This window comes from Radiomyces spectabilis, assembly GCF_025331425.1.
Source record: "Radiomyces spectabilis strain NRRL 2753 chromosome Unknown BYT42scaffold_4, whole genome shotgun sequence".
Lineage (NCBI taxonomy): Eukaryota > Fungi > Mucoromycota > Mucoromycetes > Mucorales > Radiomycetaceae > Radiomyces > Radiomyces spectabilis.
The window spans coordinates 2,104,513-2,121,894 of NW_026251929.1; the positions used below are offsets into that span (position 1 = coordinate 2,104,513).

The following is a 17,382-nucleotide window of genomic DNA, read 5'->3' on the forward strand; positions in this document are numbered from 1 at the left end:
CTGTACAAAATAAAGCTGAAAAAATATGAGAAAAATGGTTATTCCAGCTTATCTAAAACCATGAAGACACCCAGGAAGTAAAGCTTCCCGATGACGTTTCTTCAGCTTCCAATGGCGACGATGCGACCGTGGTGGTTTCCTCGGTTGGAGTCACTGAATCCTCCTTTGGGGAATCTTGCTTTGGTGCAGATACAGCTTCTTCAGAAGAGGCTTCTTCCTTGTTATCACCCGAAATGACTTTTTCCTCCTCTTCATCGTCATCGTCATCAATTTCGTCTCCGTAAACATCGGGATATTGGCGGAAACAGTCTTGCATCGCTTTGAATTTCTCAATGCAATCAACGCCCTTGGGTTCGGCTTCGGAGTAGACAAAGCAGCTGAATGCACCCTTGAACTGCTCACCACAAGGACCGGTGGCCATACCGCCCAGACCTACAACAAGCAGACATTAGTTATGATTATCGATGAATACCAGACAAACAAACACATACAGGGACAATCCCAGTTGATTTCGCCAGTTTCGGGATCGTAAGCTGCGGCCTGATCCGATTGTTCTTGAACAGTTTCTTCTTGTTTTTCTTCTTCTTTCTTCACAGGCTCCACATCGGGTTGGCTGTTCACATACTCTTCGTCAATAAAAAGCACAGTGTCTTTTCCGTCTTTTGCTGCGTAGGACATCTTGTTGGAGGAAGCTGGAGAGGGTTCGCTGCTGAATAATATGTCAACGGAGTCTGTTTTTCCAAAATTGTTGGACTGCGGTTATGTTAAATACCCAGTCACAACAGTCAAATTTTGGGCTCCTTTTGGTTGGGTCATGGAAAAAGAGAGTAGTTTTTCGTTTATCGAGTAAATAATATGGGGTTTTCCTGCCCTGTGCTCTCAATATTCTTCTTGCATCTTCACGTTCGCGTTTAAGTTGTTCTAGAGTAAGTCTTACTGTATAAGTTACCACTCTTTCCAAGTTTTTCATGATTAACTTTAGATGATTTGTTTGAATAAAAATTAGTATTATTGGTGGTTTCCTCGGTTGGAGTCGCTGAATCCTGCTTTGGGGAATCTTGGTATGGTGCAGGTACAGCTTTCTCATGTCCTTGTTATCACCCAGGGTCCCTTTTGCCTCTTCTTTATTGTCATTGTCGTCAATTTCGTTTCCGTAAGCACCAGGATACTGGCTGGAGTAGTTTTGCACCGCTTTGAATTTCTCAATACAATCACCGCCCTTGGGATCGGCGTCGGAGTAGACAAAGCAGCTGCATTCACCCTCACCACAAGGACTGGTGGACACACCGCCCAGACCTTCAGAAAAACATACGTTTGTATAATTATCGATAAATGCCATACAAACAGAACACATGCAGTAACAATCCCCGTTGATCGACAGTTTTGGGATCGTAAGCTGCGGCCTGATCTGATTGTTTTTAAGCTGTGCCTTTTTCCTTTTCTTCTCTTTATTCACAGGCTCCACATCGGGTTGGCTGTTAACATACTCTTCGTCAATAAAAAGAACAGTGCCTTTCCCGTCATTTGCTGCGTAGGACATCTTGTTGGAGAAGGCTGGAGGGGATATCGTATGCTGAATTTATATTTTATGCAAGTTGTTGTGAACCCACCAACGTCGTCGTCGGGATATGAATTCGCCAGACGAGGCAGTAACCACGCCGCAGCACCCAAGCAACAGCGACAACGCCACCGCGACACTGGATCGCAGTAGTGTGGTAGTGGGATAGCCTTCCATATTCATAGAATAAGCGAGTTTAGTAATTGGTCTGAAATCTAGCTTTTTCCCTTCCTTCTCTCTCCAATAATCTAATGTCCGGCCTCCGGCTTATTTTAAAGCTACCTTTCAAGCTATCGGCAACCGGTATCGTTTTTTTTTTTTTTTTTTTTTTTTTGGATCTGTGGATCGTTGAAAAAACCTTAATTGTGGTAATGGCACGAAAAAAAAATGTTCCCAAGCTACATAATACGTAGCCAAACAGGTAATGAATAAATAACGGTCCATAGAAAGTAGTCGTATTCATAAAGAGTAAATATGAAAATGTCGCAGCACGGGGGAAAAGGTGCCTGTCTGCGATCCTTTGCAAAGGATAGTGAATAGAATCTCTCAGTCAGTTTATCAATGTCATGCCTATTTGAAAAAGGTTTATCAGCAAAGTTCAGCCATGCTGTCGATTTAATTCTGCTGACTATATTGAAACAGGAGTTGTGTAGTAATTGCTGCACTTCTAATGCAAGTGATTGAATAATATACTTAAGATGCCCTATTTTGCTCTGTATATTACGTGATAATCGTTAAAAATCAATTCTCCACCTTGAAATGAGATGACAGCCTCCAAGTCCAAGTAGAATGCTTTCCCCAAGAATTGATCGCAGGTTAAAATTACCCCGCTTAATCAGATCAATGTTCTAGACCATTGACGGATCAACAATATTGAGTCTAGAATTTCTCAGGAAGATTTTCTCTGGATGCATAAAAGGTTTAAGACTATATCTTTGTCACGAAGGCACACCCGCCCTATGTATATACTCTTTCAGAAAGGTATGTTACGTCGCGTCATCCATTATGATGCTAAACACCAATACGCGCCTTTTTGTAAGTGCATACATCTATCAGATAAGGTGCCATGTATTGTATAGAGCGGATATCTACGAGGATGGCTGATTTCAAGATAAAGCTGTGATTTCCAATACTATTCACGACACAAAGTCTTCTGCTATGGATAAGAAACATAGAGTTTCTCATATGAATGACCCTTTATCGTCTACCACGTGACTTTTTTGAACTAGTTATGTAAAGTTTAAACAAGTTGATAACCGGATCCATCTTGTTCGAAATGCACCGATCTTCTCAAAGCTCAGTGACATTCACCGCATTGACCAACAGCGATGAATGCCATACAGACTATTGCAATGGAAATGAATACAATGAGCTTGGGTGCCTTACTGTTTCAGCTTTGAGTTTTTACAAAATAACATAATGTAAGGATACTGTTCAGCCAAATATGATAATCCACTTTTCTGGCCGCGGGTCCGTCCCGTAGATAGATCATGTGGTCAAAGGATTGTCCCAGGAACAGGCTATTTGACTTTTGATGGATATGCTCGAATAAATTTTAAATGGGAGACATTGACCATATCCTCGCCACATAGTGACGCTGATATGGTGAATCCCATCCAATGTCAGCCTTGCTCCCTGAGTTTGTATGACTTACTGAATGCCCAGAATGTTTTTCTTCTGCTTCGAAATCCCGCTACTGAAGGGAAGACTGTAGCTGAATATGGCTGTACCTGCACCTTGGATTGCATAGTTATGAGCATCATTTTCCAATGTTCAAATGTAATAAAAACTTGATGTTCACAAAAACGCCAAGAGTTCCCTGGAGAATCTGAATGGCCTAGCAAAATCTGATTCGCACAACAGAGTCGTAGATCCTTTTTTAGAACCGCATTACTGATTTTGAAATTTTGAAATTTCGCGACATTACTTGATGAAAAATATTTTATCATGCTATTGCCAAGTAAGAAGAGATTGGAATACAAAAATAAGCTTTATGATATTGATATTTCAACGGGATCGTAGTCATAAAAAGTCAATCATTGAGAAAATCATGGTTTCTTTTTTTTTTTTTTTTTTTTTTTTTTTTTTTGTTAATGTACCGAAAGGCTGAGGTTTCGCCACAGCCCCCGCTGGGTCCTTTTTCTTGATTTTATTTCCCCCATTCGATTCTGTAATCTTTTCTTATTCTTTCCTCTTCTTTTTTTTTCGCTTACTTTCCTTTTTATTGCCATTTGGCGATTCCAGCAACTAGATTCAGAATCCATTTGTCTCGCTGTCGTTTGATTGATCCATTGCTATAGTCGGCAGGCACTGACTATGAACACATACTATGAAGAAGCAGCGGTCGCAAGTGAAGAGTACGAAGATCCTCATTGTCACGGTTGTCTCGAACCCATTGAAGACGGCTCCGTTCTTCAGTTTGGCGACGGCATTTGGCATTTCGAATGGTACGAGCAAACCTTGTTCCTGAAATTCACGTCCAAAATCTTGTTCTAACCTCGCGATACCAGTTTTCGTTGTGCAAAGTGTAAATCACTTGTTGAGTGCTACAGCAAACTTTTGTTACTAAGAGACGGTAGTCCGATATGCGAAGATTGTTCCTATCGATGCAACGCTTGCAACGAAACCATCAGGGATGAAGCTATCATGACAGGTACCCAAATGGTCATATAATGGAGTCTGAATTTCTCAAAGGAAAAAACTCAAACGAAAAAAAATCATTCATGTAGGCGAGGAAGCGTATCACGCAGATTGTTTTCGATGTGTCCAGTGCCAAACCAAGATAGAAAACCTGGTTTTCACACAAACGAGTAAGGTAGACGGATAATAGCCTTTTATATTACTTTTGTATCAGATAGTAATCATACGCTGGTAACAGGGTATTTTTTGTACAGCATGCCATGAAATGCGCAGGCAACTGCGACAAAGACGAAAAGAGGAACGGCAGCATCATCACCGAGATTCTGCCAAAGATGGACAGTCCGAAGATCATATGAGCCCTGACGAGGTTTGTCGACATCATCATCATTTCGTCGTTTCTTTACCCCTGACTCTTTTTTTATTACCAAATTTTCTTTTTTAATTTAGACCAACCTCAATCACGGTCATCTCAGCCGAAATGCGTCATTAACGTCACCGCAAAGGACAAAAGAACGCAAACGATCGGTTTCTAGAAGACCTATCGAGATGGTTCGCGACCCCTCAGCCATTTCTATTTTAAATGCCTATTCGGATCCCGCTAATGAAGACAACAAATCCATTCTCAGTAAGCAAAAGATCAATTCCCATTGAATTCGTACGCAACTTTAACTCGGACGGACCATGAATACATAGGCAGCGTTGAAGTGGCAGAGTTGAATGATATGCTCAATGCAGCATTGGACCTTCATGGTCAGGATGACACTACTGGGAACTCGGGTGACCGTGAAGCCAACAGCCATCCCACATCAGATATGGTCTTGACGCACAATGCCGATCAGATAACCAGCAAAGATAATCGCGACCAAAACAACGTGTCACCCAATGCCTCCGACGCGGAAGTAAGGGAGGAGCTTCAAACGACAAAGACCCGTTTGAAGGAAATCGAAGGCAAATTTAACCGAATCAAAGTACGGAAAAATCATTTTTACATGACATATGGTTTGATGACACCCACATGTTCAATCTACGTTCGACATGATAAACATATTTGCAACGTAACTCACAAATTTTTTTTAATAGGCCATTAGTCGAAAGGCATTGGACGAGTTCCACGTGGTCAAAGAAGGTTACGCGCAAGAAGTAGTTGCTCGACGCGAAGCTGAAAATCTCGTGAAACAGTTGAAAAACGAATTAGCCTTCTACCAACAAATAAAACTGTTTGGCGGCAACGAGTTTGTGACCAACATCAAAGAAGAGATCAACGCATTGAACAAAACCAAAGCACAGTTGGCGGAGACTTGCGAAACACTCCGGATTCAACGAGACGATATTACCAAGGAGTTGGATACGTTGTTGCAGGGCCGCGCGTCGTAAGTCTATTGTTGTTCCGTGCAGGCGAGGGCTGGTATGGTTTACTAACATACGACTTGCAGCAGTGACTCTCACTCACAGATGCCATGGGAAAAAGTGCCTCCTCCCTACCAACAGCAACTCGTGTCGATTCGCAAGGATGTCGAACTCGAAAAATCCAGTTACAGCAAACTTATCAAGGCACGCGACGATATTATCAACGAAATGATTATGCTCAACACGAAAAACGCGCAATTGACGTCTTTGAACAATGACCTATCGCGTCGAGTGATGGAACGTGAACGTGAAGCGATTGCGGTGATGGCAGGAACTAGCTTTCTCGGCACTTCAGCGCAAGACGAATTGGGAGCGGATCGCGTGGCGCGACACCGGCGCACACCTTCTGCCAGTCATTCGGCGGCAGCTTCCCCAGAGAAAAAACACGCCGAGATTGCTCATCATACACCCAAAGTCGCTCAACGGGACAGTTTTAATGGAGCTGAAGCACCACGGTTATTTAAATTTCGACGAACCAAAGAAGCCAAAGCCGCCAAACATGCCAAAGACCACGAGGCTCTCATAGGCTTACCATATGATAGCACGGAAAAGGGATCGGATGTCAGCAACGAAGCGACGGTTACCAAAAAAGAGAAATCTTCATTTGAGGAAGTCTTTTATAATCGAGCCAACGGCAATCATCACTTCACCCAGACGAAGTTTTTGCGTCCTCAAAAATGCGAAGCATGCGGCGAAAAAATGTGGCGCGTGAGTGAATACAAATGTTACGGTAAGCCCAGGTTCATTGTATCCTATTGTCACCCCATATTCCTCTTGTTAACCACAAGTGCATACATATGTAGAGTGCGGAATAGTTTGTCATATCAAATGCGTCTATAATGCGCCTCCGCAATGCGGGAGAAAAACTAGTTCAGACTCGAACAAGAGTGAAGTCGATAAATGTAAGTACATAGTGCCGGCCAATGCATCTGTGATGGACGACATCGACATTGCCGTGAAGAAGGTAGAAACTTTGTCGTATTCACCAGCAGCAAAAACTTCTTAGTACCGTCGTCCACCATGTTTGGCAACGATTTGGCAAAGCAAGTACAGTCTGAAAAGGGCACCATACCACTTATTGTACAGACATGCATTGAAGCCGTGGAAACCCGAGGAATGGATTACGAAGGCATATATCGCAAGTCGGGCGGTGCCGGACAAATGCGTATCATTCAACAAGCGTTCGAACAAGGCAACATTCCCGATCTGTGCGATGAACAAGAATTCAATGATGTCTGCGCCATCACCAGTATCCTAAAACAGTACTTCCGCGATCTTCCTAATCCCCTTTTTACACATGAATTACACGCCAAATTTATGGAGGCTACCAGTAAGTGAAGAAAAGTCTGATCAAGCGATTAAACATCGGAACAGAAGCGTTGATAATCATTTGGTCGTTAGTGATGTCTGACACCACCGAACAATATCATCAATTTCAACGTGCCATCCATTCGTTGCCGGCCGAGAATTATGATACGTTAAAGTATCTTATGCAGCATCTCGATAAGTAAGTATCTCGCACATGCAGAGATCCCAATCGAACAATAATAGCTTATGCTTTCTTGACAGTGTCCGTCAACATAGCAAAGACAACCTGATGACTTCGAAAAATATTGCCGTCGTCTTTGGGCCGACGCTCATGCGTCATGAAGATGAACATCTCGATATCCTGGACATGAATCGTAAAATTGGCGCCATTGAATTCATTATCAACCATCTGTTACTATTTGACAAACCGGCGGCTCCTCAAGTGATACAGAGTAATCATTCTTCCCCCTTACCTGTGCGGCAGAATTCACTCGGCATATCGGCGAGAAAACAACATCGACGAGAAGCGTCCAGTGACCAAATACTTCGGAACGGTTTCGCAGCTCCACCAAGGGAACGTGCAGGCTACATCTAGTTTACCCAATGTCTGATACTGCTTTATATATTTTTTCTCATCATCTCGCTGGTTCGAGATCTTATAGCATATCGATAATCATATATTTTTTACACAATGCAACCGTCATCCTGGCAATCTCTTGAAATTCAACACCGACACCCCAAGGAGACGACACAAAGATTTATAGAGCATTTCGGATACGGGATGCATCATGACAATAAAATAAACAGTGCATCTGTTCGTCTCGGTTGTTATCGTGATAAAAATTTTCGTCCAAGCTGCTTTAATGCTTGGTGGCAATGCAGCCTAGTTGGTCTCGTTCGGCGGATTTTACTACGCCATAAAAAACACCTTCTTCCCGTTGGCTTGGAGGGCTGAATTGATTATAACCAAGCCCATTTAGCAGATCGGAAATCAAGTCATTGTTTACTTTACTCGCCTGATATGTCTCCTGAAAAAAGCGAGAGTCATCTCTCACTTCCAACAGTGATTCAGTTGTCAGTATTCAAGATACGATAGTGTCATTATTGTCCACCGCAGCCATGAGTTTTTTTTTTTTTATTGATCTATGAATACACCAGCAGAATATACGCGTGTTCAAAAAGTTACAGCAACGTACGTTATGTAATTGGGAACGAACCATGCAGCTGAGACCAGGTGTGCATAAGCGGATGCAGATGGTCCAATCGGAGAACAAGAAAAATCCTCTGCGCGGCAAGTTTTTGTATGGTCGTGAGACGTTGAACCTGCGTTTTTCTTTCGTTTGTTATCTCCCTAACAAGCCGTTCACCATAATAAAAATGCAAGAAGGAAAAAGAAGCTACTCAAATTTTGGCTGATAAAAATAATCTCCCTTGTTTGGTCATCGTTTACGATTTAGATAAAATTAAAATATACATAAGAGCAATAAATAATATCTAACTATGTGAAAAACTTCAAGTTCATGGTATCTAAATAAATGTGTCAAGTAATTTCTAGTATTCAATTCATAAAACCTTCAGTATATATGCATGACAGTTTCGATGCAAGTTAGCCATCAGATGCAACCTGCATCTCAGGAACAGTCAGATTCAATCAACAATCGCAGGTAGGATATAATCAGTCGTTTGCAAGTCATTATCAGGTTCCCTGAAAGCCGAGATGTGAATGACATGGTGATAATAAATATCTATGGGGGGAGAGATGTAATTTTTAGCGGAATGAAGAGCAAAAATATAGTCAAAGCTGATGGTGTGTGGGTTATATCGTTGTACCTGGTATTTCATGAATTGAACTAACCGTGTTGATGTCTTGGGCTTCTCAATGCAATGCGCAGATGCTGCAAAAGAAGCAGGGTTACCGGAAAGCTCGTAGATAGATCGTATGTGATAGGTATTTGTCCTTTGCGTCTTGAAATATTTGTTGGAGTTGATTGTTTGGATCGTCTTGCGGCTCGTTTGCTTCAATGGCAAAATATTCCTTTTTCTGAAAAATTTTCTTTATCACTCAGCATGCTAATAATAAAACATGGCCACTAATGGATTACCTTTTTCGATGAGTATCGTCGTAACAACCACAGACAAAGTTTGCTGAAAAAATGCTGAAGGTTATCCGTGCTAGCCATGTTTATCTCGAACTGCATAGAACTGGTTTGAATGATACTGGAAACAGGATGGAGCGGTTGAACGTATGTACTCGGCCGGGTTTTTCCAAGCACAATGACGTTTCGCTTTAAGGTCCACTGCGGGCGATGGACGATATCATTATTACGGCGCATACAATCGTACCGAGTAGATTGCATACGATGGTGTGGAGGTGGTTGTTTTGCAAGCAGCGGGCGATAGAAATCAGGAGCGTGCGATGGAGTAAAGAGGTCGAGAACATGACCGCTTTTCGGCGTGTGTGGCAGTTCACTGCCGGCGGAACTGAGGACGGTAGTGGAGTTACTAAAACACTCGTCATCATCACTGAGAAGCAAAGGGGTGGGAGGAGCATCTGAGGCGGATTGAATAGCAATGCCTGAATCATACAAAGAAGTGGTTGGGTCGGGCGCTGATGATAAAATGAAATTGTAAGTAACGAGTTTCATCATTGTCATGGTATCTTTTTTTATTTAGAGTTTTTCTTTTTACCTAGTCCATCCAGTCGTTGTTGCAGCAAATGAAATGTTATTTTTGGAATATTACGTCTAGAAAAAAAACGTGGATGAAGGAGAAATGAGTCCATTGGTTGGGTACCCCGATTTCGGCAATGTGATAAGCTCAAAAAAACTTACCCTTGTGATGTGAGTGCGGTCAAGATCTTTTCATGACTCTGATCCCGCCACAGTACTTTGAGTGTTTCCCAAATGCGGCCATCCATGTCACACGGTCCCGAGATCAGAGGTCCATCATCAGCGTAGGGATAGTAACGGGGCACTGCAGGTAGGGTTTCACTCTGCATCCCGGTCAACCAAGGATGTAATAATATGTCTTCCATCTATGCATTTTAACATAAATAACAGATTATATTTTTAAAATATTTCATCCAGCAAGAACTCTGGAAAAGTCTCTTTGGACTTCTGCTTTTTCTTTTTCCTTACCGTTGGCCGTTTGGCGGGATGGACGGAGAGCATACGACGTAGCAAATCTTTAGCTTCGTGCGACAAGTCATCTGGAAAGCGACGGTACCTGCCCGTTTTGATTCTTGCCAACAAACGTGCTATATTCTCGTCATCAAACGGAAGTTGACCAGTCAATAGCGCATATAAAATGACTCCACATGACCAGACATCAGTTGCTGGCCCGTAATAGGGCTTTCCCTAAGTAGGAAAGTGTGTCAATTTTTTTTTTTAAGTTTCCCATCGTTCCTTTTCCATCGATGCTAGTTACTTTAACAATTTCTGGACTTGCGTAATGCGGCGATCCGCAACTGGTACGTAAAAGTTGATTGTGGCACTGCAGTGTAGCCATGCCGAAATCGGCAATTTTGATTTGATTCCGACATCGATCTACGAGGATATTTTCAGGTTTTAAGTCTCGATGGCTATTTCAGCATGTGGAGACACAAAAAATTCCAAATCAGATCCGTTATTCGCACTTGTGCACAGAATAAGAAGGAGAGGACGTTCGAATCACATACCATATATGATGAGCGTGACACCATGCCAAGGCATTGACCATTTGTGCGAATAAAACTCGCGCTTCTGATTCTGGTAATCGGCCGCGATCGGATAAGACTTGGTAGAGTTCACCACCTTCGATGTATTCCATGACAAAATAGACATGAGTGCTATCCTGCAGCACCTGTCGCAAATAAATGAGATGAGGATGATGCAACAGTTGTAGCACTGCTAATTCTCGTTCAACCGATCGAGTGATAATGGGCGAGGAAGTAAGGTGACGCCGAGATATCATCTTGATAGCCACTTTTTCTCCCGTGTGCTTGTGAATCCCGAGCTTGACTCGTCCTTTTGTCGGATTTAGAAAAAATATGGATGGTGATTGTTGTATTGAGATTGAACAATAAAAAGAAAATGAAAAGGAATTGATAAATGAACTACTTAAAGCATCAAGCAAAAATTGCAAAGAAAAAAGAAGATGCCATACCAGAAGATCCTCTTCCAATGGTCTTTAGTAGCCAGTAATCACCCACTTCTTTGGTTCGCTTGATACCATGAGACGCTGATGAGGACGATACTTGACGTCGGTAAGTGACTTGACGACAGCGGGCCAGAAAGGAGTTCATCAAATTCATTCAGATAGATTTACAGTTGTTGCTAAATGCAAATTGTTGCAGCGATGAAATCAAAGGGGAGAAAAGGGGAGAAAAGGGAAGAATGTAGGGGAAGCGGATACTTTATATATATATTTTTTTTCGATCAAGTACGATACTGCAGAAAAGTAAGACTTTTTTTTTGCAAAGAAACCTAAACCGGGAAACAAGACAAGATACCCTTCAATTTGTTTTTTGTTTTCTTTTTGGGGGGAGTGAGGGGGAGAGGAAAAAAGTGGAAGGAAGAAGAAAGTAAAAAACAAAAGAGTAATCTATTATATAGTGTCAATTAGGAAATCGTCAGGACTGTCACATGGATACTGGCATTAACCATCAGCCACGAAAATACAATTCACTTTTTTTTTATATAGTGGAAAACCACCCACAGTGTCTCCAAATCAATAAGTATGCCGTTATTTTTGTATAGAGCGGATATCATTCCCGGGATTATCCACGACTGTCATTAGGATTTCACGTCGTATGATACTCCGGGTGAAAAGCGAATAGAAAATAACCAAAAACAGATAAAAAAAAGTAGAGTTTGCCCGATAAATGTACTCTATGCATTGGTGATGCAAGAAAAGCAAAAGGGTGGCAGATGGGCGGTTCAAAGCCGAAAATAGACTAAGAGTGCAGTGATTCTAATGCTGAAGTCACTCCCACCAAAAAGACGCCCATAAAGAAGAAGGAGACTACGTATTCGTGCTGGGCCTTGATGGCTTGCGGCAGCATACTCTATTGTAATAAAAGAAAAGAATGTATCAGTTGGATGTTGTTGTGACACCCTTTTCAAAGTCATTTTACCTGGATAGTTATTAACGTCATCATCCCACTGACAAGCGCAAATGTAATGCCAAACAACATGTTCTCTTGCGCCTCACTGACGTTACGGATGGCTACTAGGCCCATCACAGCGCCAAGGGGTTGAGACAATCCCCCTAGAAAGGCAGCGTACGCAAAAGCCCAGATCCTTGATCGAGTGGCGAGGTAGAGCGGTAACGCTATCATGAACCCTTCCGTAAGATTGTGAATAGACATGGCAACGCATACACTCAGTCCCAAAGAGGTCGATGCTTGACTTGACACAAACATAATCAAACCCTCTACCAAACATCAAAAATAGAAAACAAGTCAGTAGCCATAAATGGGATTCCTCCGTTGTGCCAAAAAAAAAAAAAAGTGTGAACCCGCTCAGTTTGCTCGCCTACGTAGTCTCTCTGGTGCGCAACATCCCATTTTTTTCCTCCCCTTTTTATTGCGATACCTCATCCTCATCCCCATTGGATATTTTGTTCCCATTTTATGCGTCTTGTATTACCTGGAAATTTGTGCACGCAAATGGCGACGGCGGTTTGAATCCCCATACTGAAAAATTGTCGGTGATCCATTTCTGACAGTTCGTCGTCATCATGATCGTCATCATCGTGTCGATGCAAGCGAAAGTGGGCTTCACGAAATGGAGTGGAACCGTACCGTGAACTATCGTGACTGGTCTGATGTAACAACTTGCCACGCTCATTATCGTCATGGGAGTGTCCATGGTGGTCAGCATGGTGATCGTTGTGTGGTATGGATCCTTCTTCATCTTGATGACTGTGTTCGTGGGAGTGGGAATCGAGATGCGGATTGGCACCACAAGCATGGATGGCATTGGGAGTGCACCAGTGGATGATGCGGGTAAGTAGCAATGTGACAGCAGCGCCGATGAAGAAGCAGCCATGCACAAGCCAGTCGGAATGGAGACGCTGTTTGGCTTCCGGAAGCAAGATTACAAGCGAAGAAAATAACAGAACACCGGAAGCTAAAGCCATTGAACCGGCTAAAAAGGCGCGGGATTCTAGAATACTGCCTTGATCCCGATGCCATACGTTATCGATGAACACCACCGATGCTATTGAAAAAACCGATCTTTTAGCTTGGTATAATCAAGACCCACACATACACAAGTAAGACACCATTACCTCCGACAACGCAAGCAACAGAGGATAAAAGAACCATGAGCCATCCTTCAAGAGAGCCAAATGTACCACTAATGCTTGTATTTATCATTATTTACAGTGTAAGCCGAATATGTAAGTGGGCTCAAAATTGCATGATCTATCGAAAGTTATATCTTTTTTTTTTTTGTTCTTGGTTCGAAATCGCAGTCCAAAAAATTTCGGGATCAAGAAATTTTTGATGCTCCAAAAGTGGGGGAATGGAGCACCTGACGATCTCTTCTTTCACTTTTTTCACACCTTGAATGATGGACCCCCTTTTTCTATTTTTTTCTTTTTCGTTACCGTCCGCCATTGGCTCCTTCATTTTCATTAGCTTGAAGCCATAAATTATCATTTCTTGCGTAAATTTTTCTTCCTCGACTGATTGCTCTGCATCAATTTGCGTTTCCGAAATAAACCTCCTTCTCCTGCAGGTGGAGGAGATGGTTCTTCCTCGTTTACGTCAGTCTCGAGTGGCAACTCCTTTTCTCGGATCTTGAAGTTTCGTAGATCTTCTTCATCTTCCGCTTCATCATCTTGAAACTCGGGTTTTTGGTCATGTGTCGTTGCCGTGTCTGTCTTTTTATGCTGATCTTTGGCCGCCATCGATGACTGCGATGATGGTGTAACGGTTTCCCATTCTCCAGGTTGCGCGATATTAGATCGAATCGCCCATTCTTCGCGACCTTCCACAGGTTGTTCCGGTGCCGGGGCGGCTAATACCGACAACGGTGGTGGTGCGGGAACCGATCCTAGAGGTCCGTATCCGTAAGCATCAATCCCTTTTGGTGCGGATGATTTAAATGCAGCGGGTTTAGCCGTTGGCGTGCTGACTGGCCCACCAACTGATAATCGCGCAGCCTGCATCAAACCAAATTTTTCGTGTCAGTTTTTCCTCTTTCCCTTGAGATGGTCTCAAGAACGTCTGCTCAGCACTCACTTTTTCAATACGTTGCAGTTCGCGACGCACACTTTCAGCTTCTTTGGCCTCTTGTTGACCTTTCTTGTATACATTGCGCAGAAACTCTTCCACGTTAGTCTTGTGAGTTAATCCATTCTCATGAATTTGAATAGACTAGTAAATGCAACTGGTGAATCGTTCCATCGTTAACACTTCTGGCTTGTCGACATAACCATACCGGCTTGTTGTTCGCAATGAATTTTTTGCAGTATTTACACCAATGACGCTGTTGCGACACCCAAAAATCCGACCTATATTGATTGTTATTGTTACTGACGGTCACTAATGCATGTGCCCAATAGTTGCATGTTACCTACATGGCAGTTACAAAGGCAGAAAAACGTGCAGGTTATCGGCACGGTTATTTTTCAGCAGCCGTCGCTGATCAAAAGCAAAGTCACACCCACCTATGGGAGAATTGAGACGGAGACCGAGGAGTTTGACCAGTGTCCAACTTTTTTTTTCCCCTCACTGCATTTTTCCCCCCTCTCCCAAATCCTGAACCCTAAGCGTGTGTACAACTTTTTCTTGGTTGTAATGCTTTTTGCAATTATTCGTCAGTAATTATTACAATGGCTCATTCTTCGCGCACTTTCGATAACGAAGTGTCTCTCCTCGCAAGCCCTACTTCATCCCCCACTCCTTCATTTATTACGTCACTTAATGACATGACCCAAAAACGACGCCGGTCTGCTCAGCTCGACTGCGACATACCTTCACCTCCAAACACAAGTGTCAAGCGTGGAAAACAAACGCACGAACCTAACAATGATACCATCGAACCATATCTGGGCACGTCGATACCCATGGTCGAAGCCGTCACACGACGCATGTCAGAAAGCGCCATGTTCAACGATACTACGCGACCACCATTCATGGCACGACATGCGAAGCTAACCACAACAGATAAATCCCGAGAATGGCGAACCTCTGATATTCGTCATCAGCGTAACGAAAGCGGCAGAACACTGGCAAAATTTGGTTGGCCCTGTGCGGACCCTCAAGAGGAAGCCAACGATGTAGATATCGGCCACGGCTTTGGCATTGAGAACAACGACGAGGATGACGAAGAAGACGAAGAAGATTTTATCAATATGCCGTTTCGACGTTCTATCTACAATGATCTGATCAATAGCAGTGAATTCGGCCATTTGAATGGAGATGATGATATGGAGCCTTACGCTAGACGGCAAGGACGAAGTTTTGTAGAGAGTTTGTCTGCATGCGATCCTGATGCGCCGTCTGATACCGTACCGATGCGTGGGATGCCTTCTGGGGATACTCACTCAATTCCATTTGCGCCTGAAGACGAAGTGGACCTCTTTTTCTCCAGTCATGCGGATGACCCACATCCAGATCCAATGCTATCGTCGTCCATCAGTCGCGCCGAAATCTTATCGAGCGCCATGCGAACGTCAGGTTATTTGACATCATCAGCTCATTTCTTGACGGCCGAATACTTTGAAAGCCATGATCCAGACGATCGCGACCTTTTCAGCGACAATGATCAAGATGATAGTGATGTACAATATCTGGAAGCGCATTTTTCAATAGAGAGCCGATTAGGTTCTGGGGAATTCGCCACCGTGTCAAAGGTAAAATGTAAAGATACAGGTGTCTATTTTGCGGTGAAAAAGACAAAGACACCCTTTTGTGGATACGATGACCGGTGGCAGCAGATATTGGAAGCCGATCACTTGTTGGCTGTCCGCGGTAGCCGGCATTGCGTGAATCTTGCCAATGCTTGGGAACAAGATGGTCATCTTTATTTACAGATGGAACTGTGTGACTGTGGAAGGTAAGATGGTGTGAAATAAAGACTAGGATGAGGTCTGAGAAGCATGTAATTAACAACTTTCTCTATTTTTTCAGCTTGGAGACATTTCTGTCATACAAAGCAGCGGATGTTATTGAGGAGTCTTTAATGTGGAACATCATTTACGATATTGCTTCCGGCATCAACGACATTCATCAAGGAAATATTGTTCATCTGGATCTCAAGCCTTCCAATATTCTTATTGATGCGCAAGGATATCTGAAAATTGCCGACTTTGGATTATCCGTACAATGGCCCGTGGTAAGTGAATCATTGATTCGCTTGTTTTGGCGGACGTTACTTTTTTTTTTTTTATGCCGGAATTTCTTATATTTTGGTTTCCGCAGGATCCAAGGTATATAAAGGGAGAAGGAGATCGTCGCTATATGGCACCAGATTTACTACGAGAACAGTTTGATAAACCAGCGGACATCTTCAGGTACTACTAAAAAAAATTGGATACGGTGGTGTAATTCTTTCTTTAATGCTAACGAAACGGTAGTTTGGGCCTGATTGCTCTTGAAATGATGACGAAAACCAAGTTGCCCGAAACAGGAGAATCTTGGGAGATGTTACGTTTAGGAGACCTTACCGATTACCCACCCGCTTCACAGCATTTATCAGCGCTCATGCAGCAATTTGTGCGGTCGATGCTGATACCCGAACCTCAGAATCGACCGTCCATCGAAGCACTATTGGAGCATCCCGAATTGCAACGCATACACTCGGAAAGAAAACTCAATCAACATGGTCCACTCTATGAATATGCCCAACTATACAATCAATTGCACGAAAATACGTAAAACCAACAAAGGCATCCCACTGTCATTTTTTTTTATGAAATCCCACCCGTTCAATGTATAACACTTCACCTCTTTTTTTTTCTTTTTCCCTTTGAGCTTCTCACAGTAATCCCAATCATTCTCTTTTACATAATTTGCCCTCCAATTCTGTACATCTTCAAGCAAGCTACTCTTAATTAAAAATATCGACTGAAAACATTTTGTATAAAAAAAAAAACAGTCGTACCTTTTACAAAGAAAAGGCGAGTTCTTAGACCTTCATTCATTCTCGTATGACATTCTATCATGCTACCGCTTGCTCTACGTGTGAATAGAAGAATTATACTTCTCTTTTTTCACCAAAGCTTTTGATGGCCGTCTTGCGTCACTTCAAGGCGGAATTAACCACACTTGCTAGGTATGGATACATTCTCCAGATAACATTTTCTGCATTTTATCGATGATCTTGTTTTTCTACTCAACGAGGTTAGCGCTACTTTGCAATGATTCCGAATTCGAACTGCCTGGATACTGCGGTACATGTACTTGGACACACAGATCCATGGTCACCGCGAGAATAACGCCAGACAAGCCAAAATTCCAAAAAATTGATTTAGGCAAC

At 42.8% G+C, this 17,382-nt stretch overlaps 7 protein-coding genes across 7 annotated transcripts; 2 read left to right on the forward strand and 5 right to left on the reverse strand.

The window, feature by feature from the left end:
- Window positions 1-274: 274 nt before the first annotated feature.
- On the reverse strand, window positions 275-516 carry BYT42DRAFT_468427 (uncharacterized protein; the record flags this gene model as incomplete). Its single annotated transcript, XM_051563537.1, has 2 exons — window positions 275-432; window positions 486-516. Coding segments are annotated over 2 exons (189 nt in total), but the record flags the coding sequence as incomplete, so codon positions are not given.
- A 284-nt stretch (window positions 517-800) lies between these two features.
- Window positions 801-1,475, reverse strand: BYT42DRAFT_564193 (uncharacterized protein). Its single transcript, XM_051567697.1, has 2 exons — window positions 1,007-1,475; window positions 801-926 (listed from the first exon to the last, which is right to left on the reverse strand). The coding sequence occupies exons 1-2, from the start codon at window positions 1,352-1,354 to the stop codon at window positions 912-914; spliced, it is 363 nt and encodes a 120-aa protein (XP_051425641.1). The 5' UTR covers window positions 1,355-1,475; the 3' UTR covers window positions 801-911.
- Window positions 1,476-3,664: 2,189 nt separating this feature from the next.
- BYT42DRAFT_564202 (uncharacterized protein) lies at window positions 3,665-7,748 on the forward strand. The gene is made up of 12 exons (XM_051567698.1): window positions 3,665-4,005; window positions 4,069-4,211; window positions 4,288-4,373; window positions 4,437-4,565; window positions 4,646-4,823; window positions 4,892-5,166; window positions 5,279-5,568; window positions 5,632-6,335; window positions 6,409-6,507; window positions 6,612-6,935; window positions 7,007-7,112; window positions 7,175-7,748. The coding sequence occupies exons 1-12, from the start codon at window positions 3,875-3,877 to the stop codon at window positions 7,506-7,508; spliced, it is 2,799 nt and encodes a 932-aa protein (XP_051425642.1). The 5' UTR covers window positions 3,665-3,874; the 3' UTR covers window positions 7,509-7,748.
- Window positions 7,749-8,543: 795 nt separating this feature from the next.
- Window positions 8,544-9,817, reverse strand: BYT42DRAFT_281239 (uncharacterized protein). The gene is made up of 4 exons (XM_051562838.1): window positions 9,745-9,817; window positions 9,016-9,657; window positions 8,769-8,954; window positions 8,544-8,618 (listed from the first exon to the last, which is right to left on the reverse strand). The coding sequence occupies exons 2-3, from the start codon at window positions 9,565-9,567 to the stop codon at window positions 8,826-8,828; spliced, it is 681 nt and encodes a 226-aa protein (XP_051425643.1). The 5' UTR covers window positions 9,568-9,657; window positions 9,745-9,817; the 3' UTR covers window positions 8,544-8,618; window positions 8,769-8,825.
- BYT42DRAFT_493776 (kinase-like domain-containing protein) lies at window positions 9,741-11,195 on the reverse strand (the record flags this gene model as incomplete). The annotated part of the gene is made up of 5 exons (XM_051564248.1): window positions 9,741-9,947; window positions 10,051-10,269; window positions 10,340-10,493; window positions 10,590-10,917; window positions 11,057-11,195. 5 exons carry the CDS (start codon window positions 11,193-11,195, stop codon window positions 9,741-9,743), a joined length of 1,047 nt encoding a protein of 348 aa, XP_051425644.1.
- Window positions 11,196-11,846: 651 nt separating this feature from the next.
- BYT42DRAFT_492939 (ZIP zinc transporter-domain-containing protein) lies at window positions 11,847-14,068 on the reverse strand (the record flags this gene model as incomplete). The annotated part of the gene is made up of 6 exons (XM_051564182.1): window positions 11,847-11,957; window positions 12,060-12,325; window positions 12,541-13,113; window positions 13,184-13,251; window positions 13,460-13,476; window positions 13,664-14,068. 6 exons carry the CDS (start codon window positions 14,066-14,068, stop codon window positions 11,847-11,849), a joined length of 1,440 nt encoding a protein of 479 aa, XP_051425645.1.
- A 185-nt stretch (window positions 14,069-14,253) lies between these two features.
- On the forward strand, window positions 14,254-16,781 carry BYT42DRAFT_530249 (kinase-like domain-containing protein; the record flags this gene model as incomplete). Its single annotated transcript, XM_051565401.1, has 4 exons — window positions 14,254-15,960; window positions 16,035-16,239; window positions 16,326-16,417; window positions 16,481-16,781. The coding sequence occupies exons 1-4, from the start codon at window positions 14,735-14,737 to the stop codon at window positions 16,779-16,781; spliced, it is 1,824 nt and encodes a 607-aa protein (XP_051425646.1). The 5' UTR covers window positions 14,254-14,734.
- Window positions 16,782-17,382: the final 601 nt, after the last annotated feature.